Source organism: Gymnoscopelus braueri (genome assembly GCF_963280865.1).
Source record: "Gymnoscopelus braueri genome assembly, chromosome: 2".
In the NCBI taxonomy this organism is placed as follows: Eukaryota; Metazoa; Chordata; class Actinopteri; order Myctophiformes; family Myctophidae; genus Gymnoscopelus; species Gymnoscopelus braueri.
Genome location: NC_137604.1, coordinates 37,610,896 through 37,630,053, shown reverse-complemented (window position 1 = coordinate 37,630,053; position 19,158 = coordinate 37,610,896). Strand labels below are relative to the sequence as shown.

The 19,158-nt window shown below is 40.2% G+C and overlaps 2 protein-coding genes across 2 annotated transcripts in view; one reads left to right on the top strand and one right to left on the bottom strand.

Moving 5' to 3' along the window:
* The first annotated feature begins 817 nt into the window (after nucleotides 1-817).
* Nucleotides 818-12,316, top strand: ogal (O-GlcNAcase like). The gene is made up of 17 exons (XM_080443078.1): nucleotides 818-1,088; nucleotides 2,302-2,353; nucleotides 2,669-2,766; nucleotides 3,563-3,693; nucleotides 4,020-4,191; nucleotides 4,282-4,380; nucleotides 5,032-5,171; nucleotides 6,268-6,412; nucleotides 6,691-6,783; nucleotides 7,278-7,543; nucleotides 8,916-9,090; nucleotides 9,585-9,670; nucleotides 10,067-10,159; nucleotides 10,907-10,995; nucleotides 11,231-11,351; nucleotides 11,544-11,673; nucleotides 11,787-12,316. Exons 1-17 carry the CDS (start codon nucleotides 1,043-1,045, stop codon nucleotides 11,921-11,923), a joined length of 2,073 nt encoding a protein of 690 aa, XP_080299204.1. The 5' UTR covers nucleotides 818-1,042; the 3' UTR covers nucleotides 11,924-12,316.
* Nucleotides 12,317-13,333: 1,017 nt separating this feature from the next.
* The window catches only part of cant1b (calcium activated nucleotidase 1b), a 9,325-nt gene continuing 3,500 nt past the window's right edge, over nucleotides 13,334-19,158 (bottom strand). The window contains exons 3-6 of the mRNA XM_080443090.1: nucleotides 19,113-19,158; nucleotides 18,290-18,430; nucleotides 17,846-18,049; nucleotides 13,334-16,685 (exon numbers count right to left, since the gene is read on the bottom strand). Coding sequence (XP_080299216.1) covers nucleotides 16,315-16,685; nucleotides 17,846-18,049; nucleotides 18,290-18,430; nucleotides 19,113-19,158 — 762 coding nt within the window. The 3' untranslated portion in view covers nucleotides 13,334-16,314. The remainder of the gene's footprint in view (nucleotides 16,686-17,845; nucleotides 18,050-18,289; nucleotides 18,431-19,112) is intronic.

Sequence of the window (19,158 nt, the reverse complement as noted above, 5' to 3'; positions counted from 1 at the left end):
CTCCTTGAAAACCATACTGTGAAGGGCTTCAGAAGTGCTTGGTTAACCCCATAGAGTTAAAAGATTAACCCTGAATCACTGTCAGGCGGCAGGCCCCACTGCTGGCTGTAATAGGCCTCACTGTCAAGCTGCTACATAGCATTTATGGAGTTACATCCTGCCAACAGATGTCCATAGTGTACTGATATCGGCCTTGATCAACTCTACTCCAACTGAATGATTAAAATTATTATGCTTCCAGATCAGTGCTGTTTTCAGGTAGCCTGCATGCATGTCATTGTGAACCGTTTGTGACCAATATGATGTGGAAAAACCCTGATTGCATTTTGACCAGTTGAGTTAAGTTTTATTCATCAAAATAAAAAAGGACAGACAACAAAAGTAGTCAAGCTTGCAACACAGCCTATTTCTATGATTGTGTGGTAGTTACAATAAACATAAAATAAGAGCTATAACTGGATAATACAAATTGGTAAAAAACTAAACAAAAAAAAACCTAAACATTACATTTTGGATTGTTCTCTAAACATTTTCAGAACATTCATTTGCAGTAATTTACCCTCTAGCAATTAGTTTTACTTGTCTGGTGGTTGAGTACGGTAAGCTGATAATACATTCCACCAAAGTGTTCTACCATTGAAGCCCTGATTATTATAACATTATTTGTCCAACAGATGGCAATATAGATCTCTCCAAGGAATGGTCACTGTCTCTTTAAGACGCTACCCGGTAGGAAGACACGCAAACAAGGCATGCACCTTCCACTGTAAACCAATCGTTCCTTTAATTCGTTCAATCGTTCTTTATATCGATGCACTGTTGTGTTTACATGGAATAATATTGCGCATGTGCAGGCACGGGACGGTGCAATAAAGTGAACCTTAAATGAACACACTTGTAATGCCTAACTGCATGACTTGTCCTGACATAATTCGGAGCCACTGTTATTTATGATCTGTGCTACAGTAGTAGTCCATCAAATCAAAAGAGTCGAGGTTTAGAAATAAGTTAATAACGTGGAACCACCTTACCATTACCGACCATGCCGAACACGGGAACCAAGCGCTTCATCAGCGGAGTGGTGGAAGGTGAGTGACTGTCCTTGTGTCTCAGGTCACAACAGTTGGACTTTGGGTATCTGACGACACATTAATATTGTTATTCCGTTTTTGCAAGACTCTATGAGAACTTTTTTTATTTTCGATAAATACATTTTTAATACATTGAACACATTTTTATAATTCAAACTGTGTGTATAATGTAATAATAATGTATTACATATGAATTTAATTCACATTTTGTAACATTATGATTAACTCCATTGTTGGTTGTTTGTGTATAACGTTGCCTTTTTTGTAAAACAAACATACCAGTAGCCTACAGTAGACTTTGTGTGGGATCTGAAACAGGTGCAGCAGGATCCATTGCTGTTGATTGGTTGATGTACTTTATTTAGTAAGACATGAGAACAACAGTACATGGAAGTACAAATTCACAATACAAGGTCTACTTGTGGGTCACGCATTGCTGGCCCACAATATTAATCACCTCTTCTGTTTGGAGGTTTGGGGTTCTGTGCAGCCTAAATGACTCATGCTGCATGGGTGCGAAGCCTCATTGCATTTAGTTGTATTTTATTTGATTGTGTATGAATTACCATGGTATATGGGCCAGCCCTTGATATTGTAGTGATCTGAAAATATCAATACTATTTATATATGACATTGCTGTATTTTATAGTAGCCTACATGATACTAGGACATCTTAAGTTACAGTAATAAAGAACCTTGTGCACACAGCCTTAACTGCTCGGACAGTCAAACAGTTCTCTTTCTTAGTACTGCTGCTATACTTGATTATTCCTTCCCTATTTTCCTTGGTGTATATTGGCCTACATTATGTTTATTATCATTATTATTGTTAATAATGCTAGTATCTGAGGAACGAGAACAAAAATAAGTGTATTCTTAGTCTTATGTACCTGTACACAAGTAACAATGTTACAATAAAGAAACATTGAACCTTGGTAATCAAGGCTCAAAGTTAAGTTGGCTAATCAAAATATTTGGGAAAATAATAGCTAATTTGCATTGGTCAGTGCTTCTCTGCCCTTCAAAGGCAAGGTAATGACCAAGTTTTGGTATAAAATCTCTTGACGTCATGACAAATAATATGTTTGGTTCGACAGAAGACACATGACACATTGTTTTCACTTTCCAAACAATTACTGCTCTTTGAAGGTCAGCTCTGTCTATTGAGGCATTAACATTGGGTTTATAATGCAACCTTTGTTTGATGCAGGTTTTTACGGGCGGCCATGGACTATGGAGCAAAGAACAGACCTTTTCAAGAGGTAATTGACGTGCAGTTATTAGCTAACAACTTCCCTCTAGTCTAAACTGTAATGATCAGCTTACTGAAACTAACCCAGGCAGCAAGCTTTTAAATATTCCTCTTCTGCTCTCCATAGTCTAGTGGGTATCTCCTTCTGTACTCTTGTACAAGAGCAGAGCCCTCTGGGATCAATGGACATATTGTCTGGTGCTGGCTATCATTAACATTACAAGAAACCAAGACTAAGAATGCTTAGAATATCTGGTTGTTTTGTAAGTCATATATATAAATACTTTTTTGTTGATCTACTCCTTGCTGTTCTTAACATTTCTAGGGAACAGAAGTGGGGTTTGAACACATACCTTTACGCTCCCAAGGATGACTACAAACATAGGATGTACTGGAGAGACTTGTACTTTGACGAGGAGGCAGGTGAGTCTCAACTCAGCCGGTGATGGATGGATGCCCCATAACTTGTCCACTTCCTTCAACTGAATGAAAGAAAAGGCCCGTCACAATTACTACATAATAGCCTGATCGCAATTATTTAAGATAATCACAATTATATATGCAGAATCGTCAGAATCATTTACATTCATCTGTATAAATTTGCTAAATAAATAGCAAAAATAGACGATATTTTGTCTTTTTTTCTTGATTTAAAAAAAAAAGTGTACAATTATTTAATGCATGGCCTGTACATTATTTTCATTATTGGTATCGGGCATTGTCAGTCATAGTCATTTCTGTTTATATTTAAGTTACATATCTGCCCTGCTTTTTTGACCTGAGCAGAAAACAAACTGTATGAATGAATGTAGGATTTACTATAGGAATAACCTTTGGCATATTCACATGGGGATACAAATATCTTTGATCATGAAATGAAAATAACCATCCATGATGGCTGTTATTTAGATAACATGTTGTTTAGACAGATGCTAGCTTTCATGTTTACCTGGTATCCTAGTTACTTTGAAGAGCTACATTGTTTTCCATTGCACTCCATGCCTATTTACCCTTCGAGTTGATGTCATTTACACTGATCTCACACTTGTAGGTGACTCTGGATCAGAGTGCCTGCTAAATGCCTATCCCGAGTGTAAACAAAAAAAAAACAATGTCTCTCAGGTATTAATCCATCTGGGCCATAATTAACTAGAGTAGTATGCATGTAGTCATTAAACTGTTTTTGTATTTATTTTGTTGTGCTTCATTGCTTTTCTAGAACAACTGAAGGCTCTGATATCAGCGGCTAAACAGCACAATGTAGAGTTTGTCTATGCCATCTCCCCTGGTCTGGACATCACCTTTTCTAATCCCAAAGAAGTTGCCGCACTCCAAAGAAAACTTGACCAGGTAAGATACGATTTTTTAAAAATTTGTTTTGGTCATTATGGTAGTAACTACAGAGACATAAAAATAATATACAAAAACAGAAACATAAGATAAGAACATGTCGTAAACATAAAGATAAGAATGCATCATGTGTATACTGTTTATAATATAGCTTGGGCTATAAAGCACAGGTGGAGTTCAGGTTTTAGGACAATTAAGATAAGAACTTCATCTGAACTTGATTCATCTTTATTGTTTTTCTGGGATTTGCCTTGGACACCACACCTTTACATATGATCTGATATTTCATAATATATGAATACAGACTTTCCCCTTTGCTCCTGCAGGTAAAGGAGTTTGGCTGCAGGTCTTTCTCTCTGCTTTTTGATGACATCGAGAGAGAGATGTGTTCCGCTGACAAGCAGGCCTTCAGCACCTTTGCCCACGCCCAGGTGACCATCACTAACCAAGTGTACCTGCACCTGGGAGAACCAGAGATCTTCCTCTTCTGTCCCACCGGTACAAAAAACACGGAAGTAGAACCACGTATAGACATTTTATGGTATTCTGAAATGACTGAATAATAGACATTTGTTATTGATCCTGCAGATTACTGTGCTGCGTTCTGTACTCCCAATGTGTCCCAGTCTTCCTACCTCCACACTGTAGGAGAGAACCTGCTACCTGGTGTAGACATCCTCTGGACTGGTAGGGACACAATGCATTTTTTTGGTTATTTTTGGGGTTTTTTTTTGTAGAGAGACTGAAAACACGAAAAGTGTAGGAGAGTGACATGCATAAAATGGTCGGCACGGCCGGGAATTGAACTGGAGACTCATCAGGCATTAGAGACCATGTGGTATGCGCCCTAACTAAGGCTATCGAGTCACCCCACACTGAATCATAGCCTGACCGTACAGTAAGTCAACAATCTGAATTGGTTGGTTACACAATATTGGAACTCATTCTTAGTGTGTGACAGTTGCAGTAGAGTCTACAATTTAAAGAAAGAGAAAGAAATCTTTGTCCCTTTTTGTATTTTTTAATGAAGCCAGGCAGCAGGAAAGCTGAGAGGGACCCGGCATAGTGTTGCCTCTGGTAGGTTTTTGAAATTACTGTAGGCCAGTAGGAATACATGTGCATCTAGACATGGTTAGTAGTAGTACTACTATTTGCACAACACAGAGTAAGAAAAAAAAAGAATCCAATGGGAATGTAAAACATCTCGCTTCAAAAAAATAAAATAATAATCTCCACTGTTATTGACACACAGAATCTGTGTGTCAAGTAACAGTGTGTGTATTAATCAGATTATTAGTATTCCATGACTGTCACTGTTGGGTCATCTATGTTTTCCAGGTCCTAAGGTGGTGTCCCACCATATCTCAGTGGAGTCTATAGAGGAGGTATCATCTGTCCTGAAGAGGGCGCCAGTCATCTGGGACAATATCCATGCCAACGACTATGACCCACAGAGAGTCTACATGGGACCATTCAAGGTCAGTATCTGCCATCATCATTTATTTTATACCTACATGTATATTATGATGTTTATAGTGGAAATAGTCAGCATTGATATTTTTTTGTTAAAATAATTGTTCAATAGCTCTAGGATTTTAAATGCACTATGGCTTGTTTCCATTTGGGTCCTTTGTACTCAATTAATCGAAACATTTAATGACAGACAAATATACGGGCGGCAGTGGCTCAGGGGTAGAGTGGCCGGTAGAACGGCCGGATGTGAAGCCGTGAGGTTTCCAGTTCGATCCCGGGCTCCCCCAGAGTTAGTGTCGAAGTGTCCTTGAGCAAGATGCTGAACCCCTAATTGCTCCCTATGAGCAGGTTGGTGCCTTGTATGGTTTCCTCTGCCATCGGTGTATGAATGTGTGTGTGAATGGGTGAATGTAATGGACAATCTATGTAAAGCGCTTTGGATAAAAGCGCTATATAAATGTACCATTTACCATTTATATATAATACTATGCAAAAACATCATATAAACGAGTAGAAATCGGGGAAAAAATATGTACAGTGAACAGTTCGGGTGGGGGGGCGGGTGCATCCACCTGTAAGTGCTCTTTTAGAGGGGTTTTGAGAGTAAGGATTCACATTTTATGACTGTTGGTAGGGCATTCCACATAGGAATGAGTACTATCAGCTATTGAACATTTATTTAGAGTGTTTGTTCAGTAACAGGAGTCTCCATGTCTCTCCAGCTCTTTATTAAACAGAAAATGCATTTGCAGGTACCAATTTTATCCAATCAGGATAGAGAATAGAGAACTCACACAGGATAAAGATTAAACAAGTGGAATTGGAAGCGATGACACAAATAAATGAGCAGACAAAATTGCAACTGGAACACTGTAAAATTTAAGCTGTTAAATGGTTACTCTCTCCTGATTGGCTGGAATTTTGCAACCCACCTGAAAATGTATTTTCTGTTTATTAAAGAGCTGGAGAGACAGGGAGACCCCTGTTACTGAACAAACACTCTATAGCAATGATTACTAAGCACCATACTTATTTTTATGTTATTTCTTTTATATTATAGATTTTTGTATTAGGCTTAACTAATAACATTTCCTCCGCTAGGACCGACCCACAGAGCTGATCCCCAAACTGAGTGGTATTCTTACCAATCCAAACTGTGAATTTTACCCCAACTTTGTGGCCATCCACACCTTAGCTACCTGGTGCAAGTCCTGGGCTGATGGCGGGCAGAGGGACATAGAGATGAGTGAGTGTCATTTATTTAAAGATGGTGCCTTTTGCACCTTTTTGGTACCCTTTTGATTGTACTTTTAGCAGTGTGTTTAGCCAACAAATTGTATAGTTTCAGTTGGTTTTAAACTTTTAGGGTTAGTGGTTCTTACTTACTCTCTCATTGTGCTCTAAAAGACCATTTCTGCATTGAACACAAAGCAACTCACCACCATACACACGCCACTCCCTATTCTGCAATTCATCAAGCTTTTGCCTGCTTAAACACTGTTTGTAACCCGCCACCATCTCCAGGTGAAGAGGAGCAGGATTACAGCCCCCAGAAGGCACTGCGTCTGGCCCTCACAGACTGGCTGCAGGAGTTCCTCATCACAGACCAGCCTGGAGGTACCTGTGTCCTCCTTACCTTAAACCCTGAAGCCTGAGTTATACTTGTTGCACGCAGGTGTTGTGCACTGAAAATAGCCGATATACTGTATACGTTCACAACGCGTCGCAGTGTGACGTGTTGTAGATCGGCTATATTCATTGTGCGACACCGGCGAGCAACCAAGTATAAATCAACCATAACCCTGCCCTGATAGTGATTTTCCTTTCCTGTTCATGCCATGTCTGCCTTACATGATCCTTTTAGAGTCAAAGGAATATGATCTTGTCTTTATGCTCCTTGCTGTTGGTTACTAGTGATCTAGGAACTGACTCATTTTATGTTTGCAGGAGTATAAGTTATGTAGTATGTGTTAAGGGTCAGCTAGACACCTAAAATGTAAATGCATTCCAGTAGTCTGTGTCACGTATAATAATTATGACCCATCCATCACCCATGATAAAAGAATCAGATAAATATCTGAAATGTAAAAAGGTTAATCCTCTCCTTTCAGGCCCTCGTCATCCGCCAACTCGCCTGAAGAAAGAGTCAGATGAGGAGCCCATGCAGACGGACGGGGGAGAACTCGCTTACGTTCCGGGTCCTGGTGAGAACCCTCTGTTCACGGCCGAACCGCTGACCCTGGACGACCTGAACCTGCTGTCAGAACTGTTCTATCTGCCATATGAATACGGGCCCACCGCCAGAACCATGCTGCACGAACTGGACTGGCTCAAGAGCCACAGTGGAGTGGTGACTACAGCAACCGTGACTGACAAGGTATCACAAATTCTGTGTTTCAGCTGGTACAGATGTTCTGTTCTTTTTTCTTTCTGTTTTTGATTGACTGGTGTTTTTATTGACAAAAATGCATATACATGACCATATCAAATATTTGCACATACCATATCTTGTCAGAAGTATAAGTAGAAGAGAGCTTATTTCCATTGTTGTCCTCAGAGAAGGCTTTTTTTGTTTTGTTTTACTGTGACGGCTAAATAATGACTCTTGGATGCCTTCCAAGTACATACTGTACTAAAAGGTTAAACTGCCCCTTTTCCTTGTTATCGTGTCCCATCGTAATAACATCCACTTCCTCTCTCAAATTAAAGGACCATATGTCAATATGTAATTGTCTTAACATACAATGTTTCTGGCTTAATTTTTAGACATTTTGTCCAAGTCATTCAAACATTATTGAACTTACCTGAATTTCTCTTGTCAATCTTTTCTCCAGGGATTTAAAAAAAAAATCTATCCATGCTTTAATTAAATTGCATTAAAACACAACAATAACATAACTTTGACAACACATGAGCACAGTTATATTTAGCGTGTTGGATTACCTATCTCCAGCGAGTTTCAAGTTGATGTTCATACCGAACTGAAATTAACTGAATCCGATGCCTTCTTCAAAAATCTTTTAAAAAGGCTTCAAGGTAAAGGATCACTTTATTGAGAAATAACAACGTTTAGATCCTCACAGGATCAATGCACACCTGTTCTGTCATTTTTAAGCCCTTGTCTAACATGCTCTATACCTCAAAGAGGAGACACTGTGCTGCTCTTCTGCAAAATCCACCGCTACTGGGCTGCGTTGATCCTTCCTGCGTATGTTGCTTCTGTGTTCTGCAATTCTGGTCTTGAGAGATCTAGTCATCTTCCCTGTGTAGGCGAGACCACAGGGGCATACAATTTGATATATTAAATTATTTTGGTTACGCGAAATGAAACCTCCTATTTTCATCTTCCCTGTCTGTGGGTGATTATATGTAGTGCACTTTGTTGTGAAGTTGCACTTTGTACAGGAACCACAACAATCGTTACTATCAGGGACATCTAAGAAAGTACTGTTATGGTATTTCTATACCATACAGTGATATGCAAGATACATATTGTACCCTGTGTATGTATTTGAGTAAATACACACATATGTTTTAGTGGTCCGACTAGTATACGGTACCTTTTGTTACTGGAGGTAAATCTGATTCCACCAACATATTTCTTATGTTATTCTTCAGAAATCTATGCTATGCTTTGGAAAATGGTTGCGAGTAATGTCAGGTGTACCGTGCGTCGTAGTCAGTGGCCTGAACATTCCGCTGATATATACTTTGTCTTTCATACCTTTCAATGCTTGTTGTTTTCCCAGACGGCCGAGTGGCATTCCAGAGCCCAGCAGTTTGACAACATGTGTGAAGCGGTGGTTCAGATGTTCAACCGTCTGTGCAACGCCCCCAACCGCCGCATCCTCTATGACCTCTACGACTACATCTGTGACATTAAGAGTGGTGTGGGCCTGGCACGAGCCTATGTCAAAACCTTGGGTAAGAAAAACAGGACCTGTGGGAGGATGGGATCTGGACCCTGGCTTGCCTATGGGTCTTTTTGACTACAAGAACTAAGTGAACCTTGCCGTGCCTCTGTGTTTCTTTCCATATACTACAGCTTGGTTTCACATGAGGTTCTCAGAACCTAATTTGCTGCTTAGGAGGTAGTACTGACCCGGAGTTGTCAGAACTAGCGAAAAAATTGCGAAAATAGCTGATCTACAAGATCACAGTGCGTCACATCTTATTATTATTAAGTACCTCCCTGGTTCTGGTCATGATGGAATCATAAACGACAACAAAAACATCACAGAACTTCACGGGTTCTGGAAAGTTTCAGGTTATGGAAAGTTCTGGGTTATTCTTCTTAGTCGAAAAGAGCCATAAGGGTTAGCCCCTGTTGTTGGGATGTGGTAGGGGCCAGGGTTAGGTTAAGGATTTGGGAGGTTATACTTGGCCGTATTAAGTTATAGTGTGTTTTCTGTCCACAGGGGGGCGTGATCGACCCTCAGCCCAGTTGATGAATGATGATCCCGAACCATGGGGCTTCAGAGGAGGCCTGTCTGGAGAGATCCAGGTAATATGCCCCCTGAACAGTTTATCGTGAGAGAGACGGCAGCACATTAGAGCACAAGTCATGTGTTGATCTCCACTATGAGCAACGTGTATTTTCTGTGCTTTCGTTGAAGTTACTGAAACCCTTGTCTGCTGCTTTGGATATCAGTGTCAACTGTACACCCTAACCACTTATGTCCTATTTCAAAAATAGCAATGCATAGCAACGCATCGTGATACGTTCTGAGCTTGTAGATCTGCTATTTACACTATTTTTGGACAATCTTCAAAAGATTCTGAACATCTTTAGTATTTTTTGTGTGTGTAGATTTTCACCTATGATGATGACATGGTCTCACTCCATCCATCATTCAAAAAATAGGTCAATACATAGTCTGTTTATTATTGTTTTTTGTAGAGGATGCTACCTTGCCATGGAAACAGGGACTTATTCCGACACCCTCCGATGACAGCTGTGTACTCCATACGTCCATACTGCCCAGAGGACAAGGTAACACATCCTCACACTTTTGATTTGTTGCAGTGCTTTGTTGAATACTCGATTCTGATTGGTAAATCATAGATGCTGTGTGTCTAATTCATCAATAACAGTCAGACCACTAGTTTGCTTCTGTCTGATTGCATTGGAAGAGTGCGGAAGTACGGACTAGCCAACACCAACTAGGGACTCTATCGCTGCCCTCCACACCTTCCTGTCTAGAAAGGAAGGAAGGAAGGAAACTTTTATCAATATTTCCTGTCATTCATAAGTAGCCATGCAATAAGCAGGGTAATGTACAGTGAGCCAGTCATTATTGGAAGATGAACCCTAACAGAGTGATGTAGAATCCACTCTAAGCGGCTAACACACATTATCCCTTAAATATTGTCGCTGTCAGGTCCAAAACCGTAACTTTTCAGGAAATGGAAAAAAGAACACGTGTTCCAATGGATCCAATGGGGTTATTATTTAGTGACAAGCTCTTATTCATACTTTTCATTGGTTAAATATTTATTAAATCCACAGACACGCTTAACCATTTTAACTTTTATTTTCTAAAATAGCAAAAATAGCTGATCTACAAGCTGTGTGTGACAAAGTAGGGCATTAATTTAGGAAAACAGAAGTTAAATTATGGAGATAAAATGTTTCTGCTCAACAGCGACGATATACAGTATTACTTATAATATTTTGCAAGACAATCAGAATTGGCTTTATGAGCTGTGTGAAGCACCAATACAGTTTCTACCGTCCTAGGTCGACATACAGAGGATTTTCAGTGACATGCGGAGAGAGGAAGAAGGCAAAGTCACCATGACAACACAACATTCACTTATTAGTGACAGGTAGGAGAGTGTGAGTGTGCATGCCTGCGTGTATGCCCTCTCTTACATCCTTCTCTCATATTCTACTATCCCAGCCTAATTAATACCTCATTATTATTCATGCTTTTACCCCCTACTACCTACCCTACTACTGTATCCCTTATCATACTGTTTACTGCTACCCTGCCACAACATGCTCCTTCCCTTATTTATATTACCTCCATCCTAACTAACTGTCCTTGTCCTTTCACTCCAGCCTGGCAGTAGGTGATCTGCCTCCGTCTCCTCAGTGTGCTCTTGTCCTGGAGGATGAGATGGGTCTGTGTGGTTACGCCCTGGGATGTACTGAGGTCAAACTAGCTGCAGCCAAGTTTCAGGTGAGAATCGGTACCAGATGTTAATCGAGCCAATTTAGCTAATGTTGTAAGATGCAACGTTGCACAATAATGCACAGCAGGGTGACATGGTAGTTAGAAAGACCAGCTCGTAACTTCAAGGCAACAGGTTCCATCCCTACACCAGTCATGTCATGCTGTCTGTTCTTCCCTCCGTTCCTCCTACCTCTCTAGAGGTTCCTGTGTGATTCTGTGCTGGAGGACTTCCCCTCACTGATCACCATGCAACTTCTACCACGGGTCATTGACCCCAACCCTGCCAAGCGGATGATTGGCAGCTTGCTCTCATCCATCAAGACCACTGGTGAGTGTAGTTTTGAGATTGTGCTCTGTACAGGTCTCCAACTATAGAATGTAGGATGTAATAAGGATGTAATTTCGGTCCGATTTAAAAACATAACATCTTCTCACATCCAGGTTCCAAAGGAGCTTTCTGTGAGTTGAGGCAGAGTGACCGCAGGATGCTGGATTTCTACAATAAACTAGGCTCATTCAAAGCCATGAAAATGGCCACATTGCCTCAAGAAATCATCATAATGGGAATAGTTCTGTGAACAAACATCACCTCAAAGATCAGTAAGGCCCAATGCCAATGTCTAGCAGCTGGAGTGAGCCCCTTGGAACACCCTTGCAGCACCGGATCTGTCCCCGCTCCCACAATACTGGGGATAGATTGTGTATGTACTGTATGTTGTTTAGTTGTCTATCCATCTACAACGGCTACTTTAGTGTTTGCTGCATCCATACAGCATTGCATTTGTCCATTTCAAGTTGTGTCGAGTGTGTCTAGTCCATGTCCAGCGAGCCAGCACCTGCACCCGGCAACAGACCACACAGACACTTGATTCTCGTCTCTGGCTGTTTATACATTTTAGGCATTACATATGCCATGCAGTTGCTCAATCTTGATTCATTTCACACATCCTGTACAACTGCTTGTCTAAATCTCCAACGCTCTGTGTACTAGCGTCAAAGTTGAGGTTTTCTCAACTTGCTGATGAGTATCCTCCAAAAGAAAACGTTGCATTGAAACTCAACGCACAATCAGAACATGCCAGCGTCGTGACTCGTGACGTTGCTGGTATGAATTCAGCATTATGGAGGACATTGGTATTGGGCCTAACTATCTTTTGTATTTTAAAGGTCATGCATCATCATGACTAGGGGCCATATTGAACAGCTACTGCTCTTCGTCTTTGTGGTTCAGTATTGCCCTCAGGTCTTACATCTTATCTGTTAAATAAGGGAACATGGATGTGAATAATTCAAGTAATTTTACAGTGGAAAATCGAAATATCCCCACAGTCAGATTTCTTTATATTTTATTTTTGTTATATTTGTATTAGTTTATGTGAGATAAATTTATAGATTGTTTAAACATTTTACAGGTCTTCGGTTCACCCTCCAGCCCCAGCCTATGTGTCCCTTAGCAAGACACTTAACCCCTAACTGCTCCCCGAGTACAGTATTAATGGTTACTTTGGATGGGTAAATGTAGAGGACAAATTTCAAGTATGTGCTTGCTTATGTACTGTGACAGAAAATACAGTGGGAACAATTTAATAATTATAAGATTCTCATTAAACCACCACAGGTAAATTAGTATTTGTGGAAACTATTGATGATTAACTATTCATGTTGTGGAGAATTAAGTTGTAAATTGTATAAATGGTAAAGGGATTATTTTTACACTGTACAAATGCCTTAATACATTTAAGTGTATCTAATGTGGCTAAATAAAATGGTTGATGACACATTACAGTGTTCAGCATCTTGTGTTAACTGATAATAAATTCTTGTTCAATAATATATATTAAGTGTTGTCAACATTCTGTTGAAAATGTTTGTCCAGTGACACTTGATGAAAGGACTGTTTTTAGAAACTGAAATTATAGAGGAGAGTGACAATCTTCCAACATTTCACTAGTGTTGAAACAATATTGAAAAAAAACTTAAGACACAAGAACAATAAAACACATTTTAATATCTGTGCGCAATGCACTTGAGTAACTTTGTAGGAATACATGTTGACCCTTTAAGGTCATGTTTTCTGACCTTAGGACACAATTTTCAACATTGTTTCTATATTGTATATTTGTTGTAGGGCTAATGTACCATTAGCAACTATGAATGTGAAAACAAAAAAAACCCTTACTGTCTCGGTTTTAACTGCTACACTCAGTGGCTGTTACATTGTCCTTGTTTGCTGTTTATGCCAAAGTGGAGATCTTACTGTATGGACATGCCAGGCCAGTGTTTGTCCAGGAAATGCACCATGACAATTGTAAGAAAACAGAAAATGGCTGACAGAATGGAGACAAAGGGGAACTTTCTGTCAAAATACAATATAGAAACAATATTTTAAATAAAGATTATAACAATCAACAATGAACTGAAATGCACATCAACACCACATCCCTTTAAGGATTAAAACAATCGATTAACTGAGCTGAAATTAAGCAGTCAGAATTTGTGAAAGGGGCATTTCACTGAAAACTTTAGATGCTGTGCATAATCTCACACATAATTTGAAAATCTGTAAGCGGTTTTTAACCCATTAATTTGCCAATGACTGTGAATTTGTCCTTCAAGTGATGTCATTAGATGGGCACCCATTCCTTACGTTGAATAAAGCGAAATGAAAACATAAGAACTGAAATGGCTAAAGCCTCATGGACCAATACTGCTGGGAACACGTTTCAAATTATGAATATACTTAGTACAGCACATTGACATTGTCTTGAGTATTTATGAATTAAATGTATTACAACCATAATCTAGTAATCTGCAGAATGTAGTGAAATGTAGTGTGTCAGAGAATCAGTTACACATAAACTTCCGACAAGATTCACATGTATTATGGGATGAAATGCTGGCTGACACATTATTTTGATCTAGTGAATGAAAAGAAACTTCCTGCATAATAAGTGAATGTAACACTAAAATACCCAAGAGTGTGTGTGGTCTTTCTACTGCATATGACAGTGATACAGTAGGTAAGAGGTGCAGTTGTGTTCCATTGGTAAAACTGAAGTAGTCATTGTCACTGTAAAGAGCACCTTCAACAGTATCATAGCCTTTATAGAATTGTTACCAACGCATGTAATGTGTAGAGTACACACATTATGATGTTCAAGGCACATATAAGACTATAAAATAAGTTAAAAACAAAAAAAAATCAGGTAGTTTTACATTACATTAATGATCTTTTAGGTCATGCCTGCTTATACCCAAATTAATGTTTAAGTTATTAATGTTAATGCTTTGGATGTTGCCGTTTTTTGAACTTCCCCTGAGTCTCTGACCAGCAGAATTTAGTTTCAGGCTAGGAAAATGATACCAAACATTGTGCCAAGTGCAGATAGTTTGAAGACAGTTCTGCCCTTCAAAGGCAAACAGCTTTTTCTTTGTGTCGTAAAGGTTTCACAGACCAAAATTATAGAACTAAATACTACTCAACGATAAGAAATGTACGTCTACTCTACCCACAATACTTTGGCTGAACAGATGTAACGCCAGTGTTTGAAGAAATGCACTTATTCTTTGGCTTTGTAGCGCAGAACTGTATGTTAAGTGATAGGTATTAGGCAGGATAAACCATAGTACTGAATTCACAGGCAAGTTGAGGTGTTTTGCAGTTGCTGACCCTGTTTCTACCATCTCTCATCGGTCCAACTCCCTTTTCCTCTCCTCACTGAGTCCTTCCTCTTTTTCTTTAAAGATGTTGTTTAAGCTGCAATGCAGCCATTCTGGGCTTGTTTAAATGAATGAAATGACATTTACGTTAAAGCTGCACTGCAAAAGTGCTTACATTTTTACTTCTGGGCTTGAGTACTTTCTTACTCAGGGGATAAATTGAATTTTGACCTTCACTTGTCAACCAGTAGTGGTCAGACCTTACCACAGGATCGAAATTTCTCAATATAAGAGTAGGGATGCCACTTCCAACCACTGCAGTTGTGTTAGTTATATTGTTTTAACATACTCTACTGTACAGATTGGACAAAACAACATTTTATTCAATTCATTAAGAAAGTTACATGTAGTTGTAGTTTTAATACAATATAACAACTAGCACATCTGCAGTGGTTGGAAGTGGCATCCCTACTCTTCCTCTGAAAATGTTCGACCCCAGTGTCAAATAAAGGGCCACAGATGGCCATAAATCTGCCATCTTAGCAGTAGTTTGGACACTGTTGCAATTTCCTTTCTGTCGGGAGAGGGAGGCGACGGACATAAAATGTACAGATTGTAGCTTTAAGGCATTTCTGCTATAGTGTAGAGGAGAGATAACCAAGAGGGTAGAGAGGCGGTGTGACATGTGACAATCATCCATGTCACTGTTATTAGATGATATAGCTAGGTGTGACATATTAAATAGGAAACTATAGAGTACAGAAGTCCTGACGTCACTCGTCCATCCCCTGGGTAAGTCATTTCTCTATGGAGAATAACATTGGGTCATCATAGAATCGTCTCATATAATAATTGTGGTCCAAAAATAAACAAACTGTCTCGGCGATATTGTCAGGGAGGTGGCTCTGTATCGTTTATGATAAAAAAAAAACGCGACCCAGGTAGGATGTGTAAATTACGTCAGACTTCGGTGCTCTATTTGGAGGGGATTACGATCAATGTTGGCTGAAGGTACTGTATGTCCAAACGTTTCTGTAGCCTTTTTAGCTAATTAACTTTGTTTTTTTACAACTGAAAAGGTCACTTGAGAAGATTTGATGACAATTGGATGGAAACATAACTAATATAGCTGGTTCTGCTTACAGCGCTAATTTCTAGATCAGGAGTGGACAACCATGTCTTTAAGATCAACTGGTCGATCCCTCGACCAGCTTTTTGGTCAATTGCGGAGCAATTTGAAAACCCAGACAAAAACATCCATTCATCTGGTCCGCTGGTCTATCACACTCAGGTTTGCTGATTCTAGAATCTAGATGAACTCCAAACCTTCATACTTGACATCTCCTATCTTGGTCTCAGGCAACAGCACATGGCCATCCAATGTGAAGGCCAGGATGTAGGTGGCGATTTTCCCAGCGTCTTCCTCCGACTTGAGCGCCACAATGACGTTGTCATCTGTGCCTGGGACAAATTTGAAGGAGGAGAAGCCGTGGGTCGGGTTTAGGGGTCCGACATTCCTCACGTCGATGTGGCTGAAGTCACCGGGACAAGAGAGGAGCAGGTTGGTAGCTCGACGCTCATCGGCTGTCTCCTCATAGCGCTGGTGGCTTGCACGACGTGGCAGGAAGTACCAGCGCTGGAGAAGATCGCTCCATGCTGCTGACTCGTGAATGAGGTAACCTGGGGAGAGAGGAGAAAGAGACATGAATAATAAATACAAAACAGCAAAGGGCTTATGAAACACTTTAGAGGAGGCATTGGATTTCATTATGAGATTGTACAGGATATAAACTGTAGAGCTTTATACAGAAATAATATGCTATGTCCAAATACTTTAATTGGGGGTATGATGGTGACATCATTTGCCCATTAAGACCTGGGACGCATCTGTGTCATTTTAAGATTTGAGCTAAAAAGCATTATTTTACACTTTGGCTATTCAAAAATAGCAGATCTACAAGCTCATAGTGCGGCACCGAGTGCCGCGCTACGAGCTTGTAGATCTCCTATTTTTGAAAAATCGTGAAAATGTGTGCAAATCTTTGAATAAATATACATTATTTTAAAGCGAACATTTTTAACTCAAATCTTTGCTTCTGGGGGTCCCTGGAACAAAATATGTTGAGATGGGGTCGGCAGCCAAATACATATAATTTCGGGGGTCCTTGACAATTATGATTAAGTGTGAGAACCACTGATATAGCAACATACGTTTTTTTTAGAAAACTGTTGGGATTTAGAAGACATTTGTAGATTCGGCTTCAGGTCTTAATGGGTTAATTAGTGATATTCAGACGGCTTGGCCAAGCTTACATCCTGTACAAAGACACAGGTGACTGTGAAAACTACTGAGGAATTCCAGCGCAATCAAGATCTCGAGGCAGATGGAGTCTGAAACACTTGAGTATTTCTAAGTTAGAAGTTTATTAAATGATATCATGGGAGAAGCACTTTAGACACACAGTTCTCTCCCCCGAGGGACAGAGAACAAACTGTTATTCTGGTTAGATAACATGTTCCATCTATTCGATATCAAAGAACAAAATAAAGACATCAATGTCAACTATTCTTGTTTCTCAACATGATTGATGCCAACGTGTTAAGATTTACCAACACACCAGCTAAGAAGGGTAGCATGTGTGGAAGATTTGTAAGGTTAAAGGGGCTACAGTTTACAGTACATAAGGCACCTAAAACCTTTAGTTGAAAAAAATATCGGATCTACAAGCTCACAACGCATTGCGGAAACCACACGTTGTGAGCTAGTAGATTGGCTATTTTTTTTTTAAATGTTTGTATAGGGCTTGATGCTGCGTTCACACTAGCAGCTAAATCAGTACCTGGAGGATGTATTCCTGCCGCGCTCCGCAGGGCATCGTAGCGCCACACCCAGTTCTCGTGCTCCACGTCTCCATGGGAACCGACGACCTTGACCCACTCGGGGTTGTTGTTGAGGACCTCTCCGGAAGTGGTGGTCCACTCCTTCCCTAGTCCACCCACATAGAGGTGTTCATCCTTCACTGCCAACCACTCTGCCTTGAATCCTACCGGTGTCGGGTCAGGGGGGAAAGAGAGGCCCCAGTGTTCAGGGTTATGACATGTTGGTTTGCGGAACAGGGACAGTTGTGATTATCATTAGGCCACCCCACATAGCCAGTATGGATACAATAAGTTAGAATACATTTCCACGGTGGTAATTTGGGCAAGGTACTGTAATGAATGTCATGAATATACCTTGTACAGCAGTAACAATTCAGAGCTAATGGGTTCAAGTTCTAACTGACCTTTGGACACTGATCCATCTCCATCAGGCAGGATGACCCAGGGAATGGCCTGCTGTCCCTCTATTCTATACACCACCCCGGTGCGGTCGTCTACACTATACAGGTGCCCATTAAACACCACCAGATCAGACAACTCCATACCTGGGACAGACAGTGAGAAGAGACCGGGAGAGTGCAGGGAATAAATCAGAAATGTGGCAATAACAGTATCATAAGAGAGAGAAAAAACAACTTTATAGCTAGAGGACAAGGAGACAGTCTGTTAATTAGTTTGGTCTTATACATTTTTCAAACACCATCAGTAGAGATGTAGTGCAAACTTGCAGAGGGCTATAGAGCAGTGGTTCTCAAGTGGGGTCCGGGGAACCCCAGGGATCCTTTAGGCTAGCTCCCCAGCTAAATTATTGAGGGTTAGGAACCAAATAATGGACCCTTACGGGTCTGTAACTCTGAGTTTACAAAAGAAACAAAACAGACGCTTACATGTCCATTTGGTTCCATTTGTATTTTGTAAACTCTCACAGTTATGGGACTCTATGGCCTAATCAGCATTGCGTTAGGCCCTAATGCAAACCAAACTGGGGGTCCTTGAAATTAAAATGTTTGAGAACCACTGCTATATGGGACTGCTATAAAGTAAGCCTGACTAATTAAACCTCACTAAATGACAAAGAACATAAGGAACTATACTACTGTATCCCTGACTGTACTAACAATGATGAAGTAACTTATTTCCCCATGAGAAGCAATAACATTTAACTTATCCCATGTAATGGCACTACACCAAACAAAACCAAAGTTAGTTTACTACGTTACTGTGTACCTCGTCCTTTTTCAGCCAGGTGTCCCTCCACGGTCACCATCTCGGC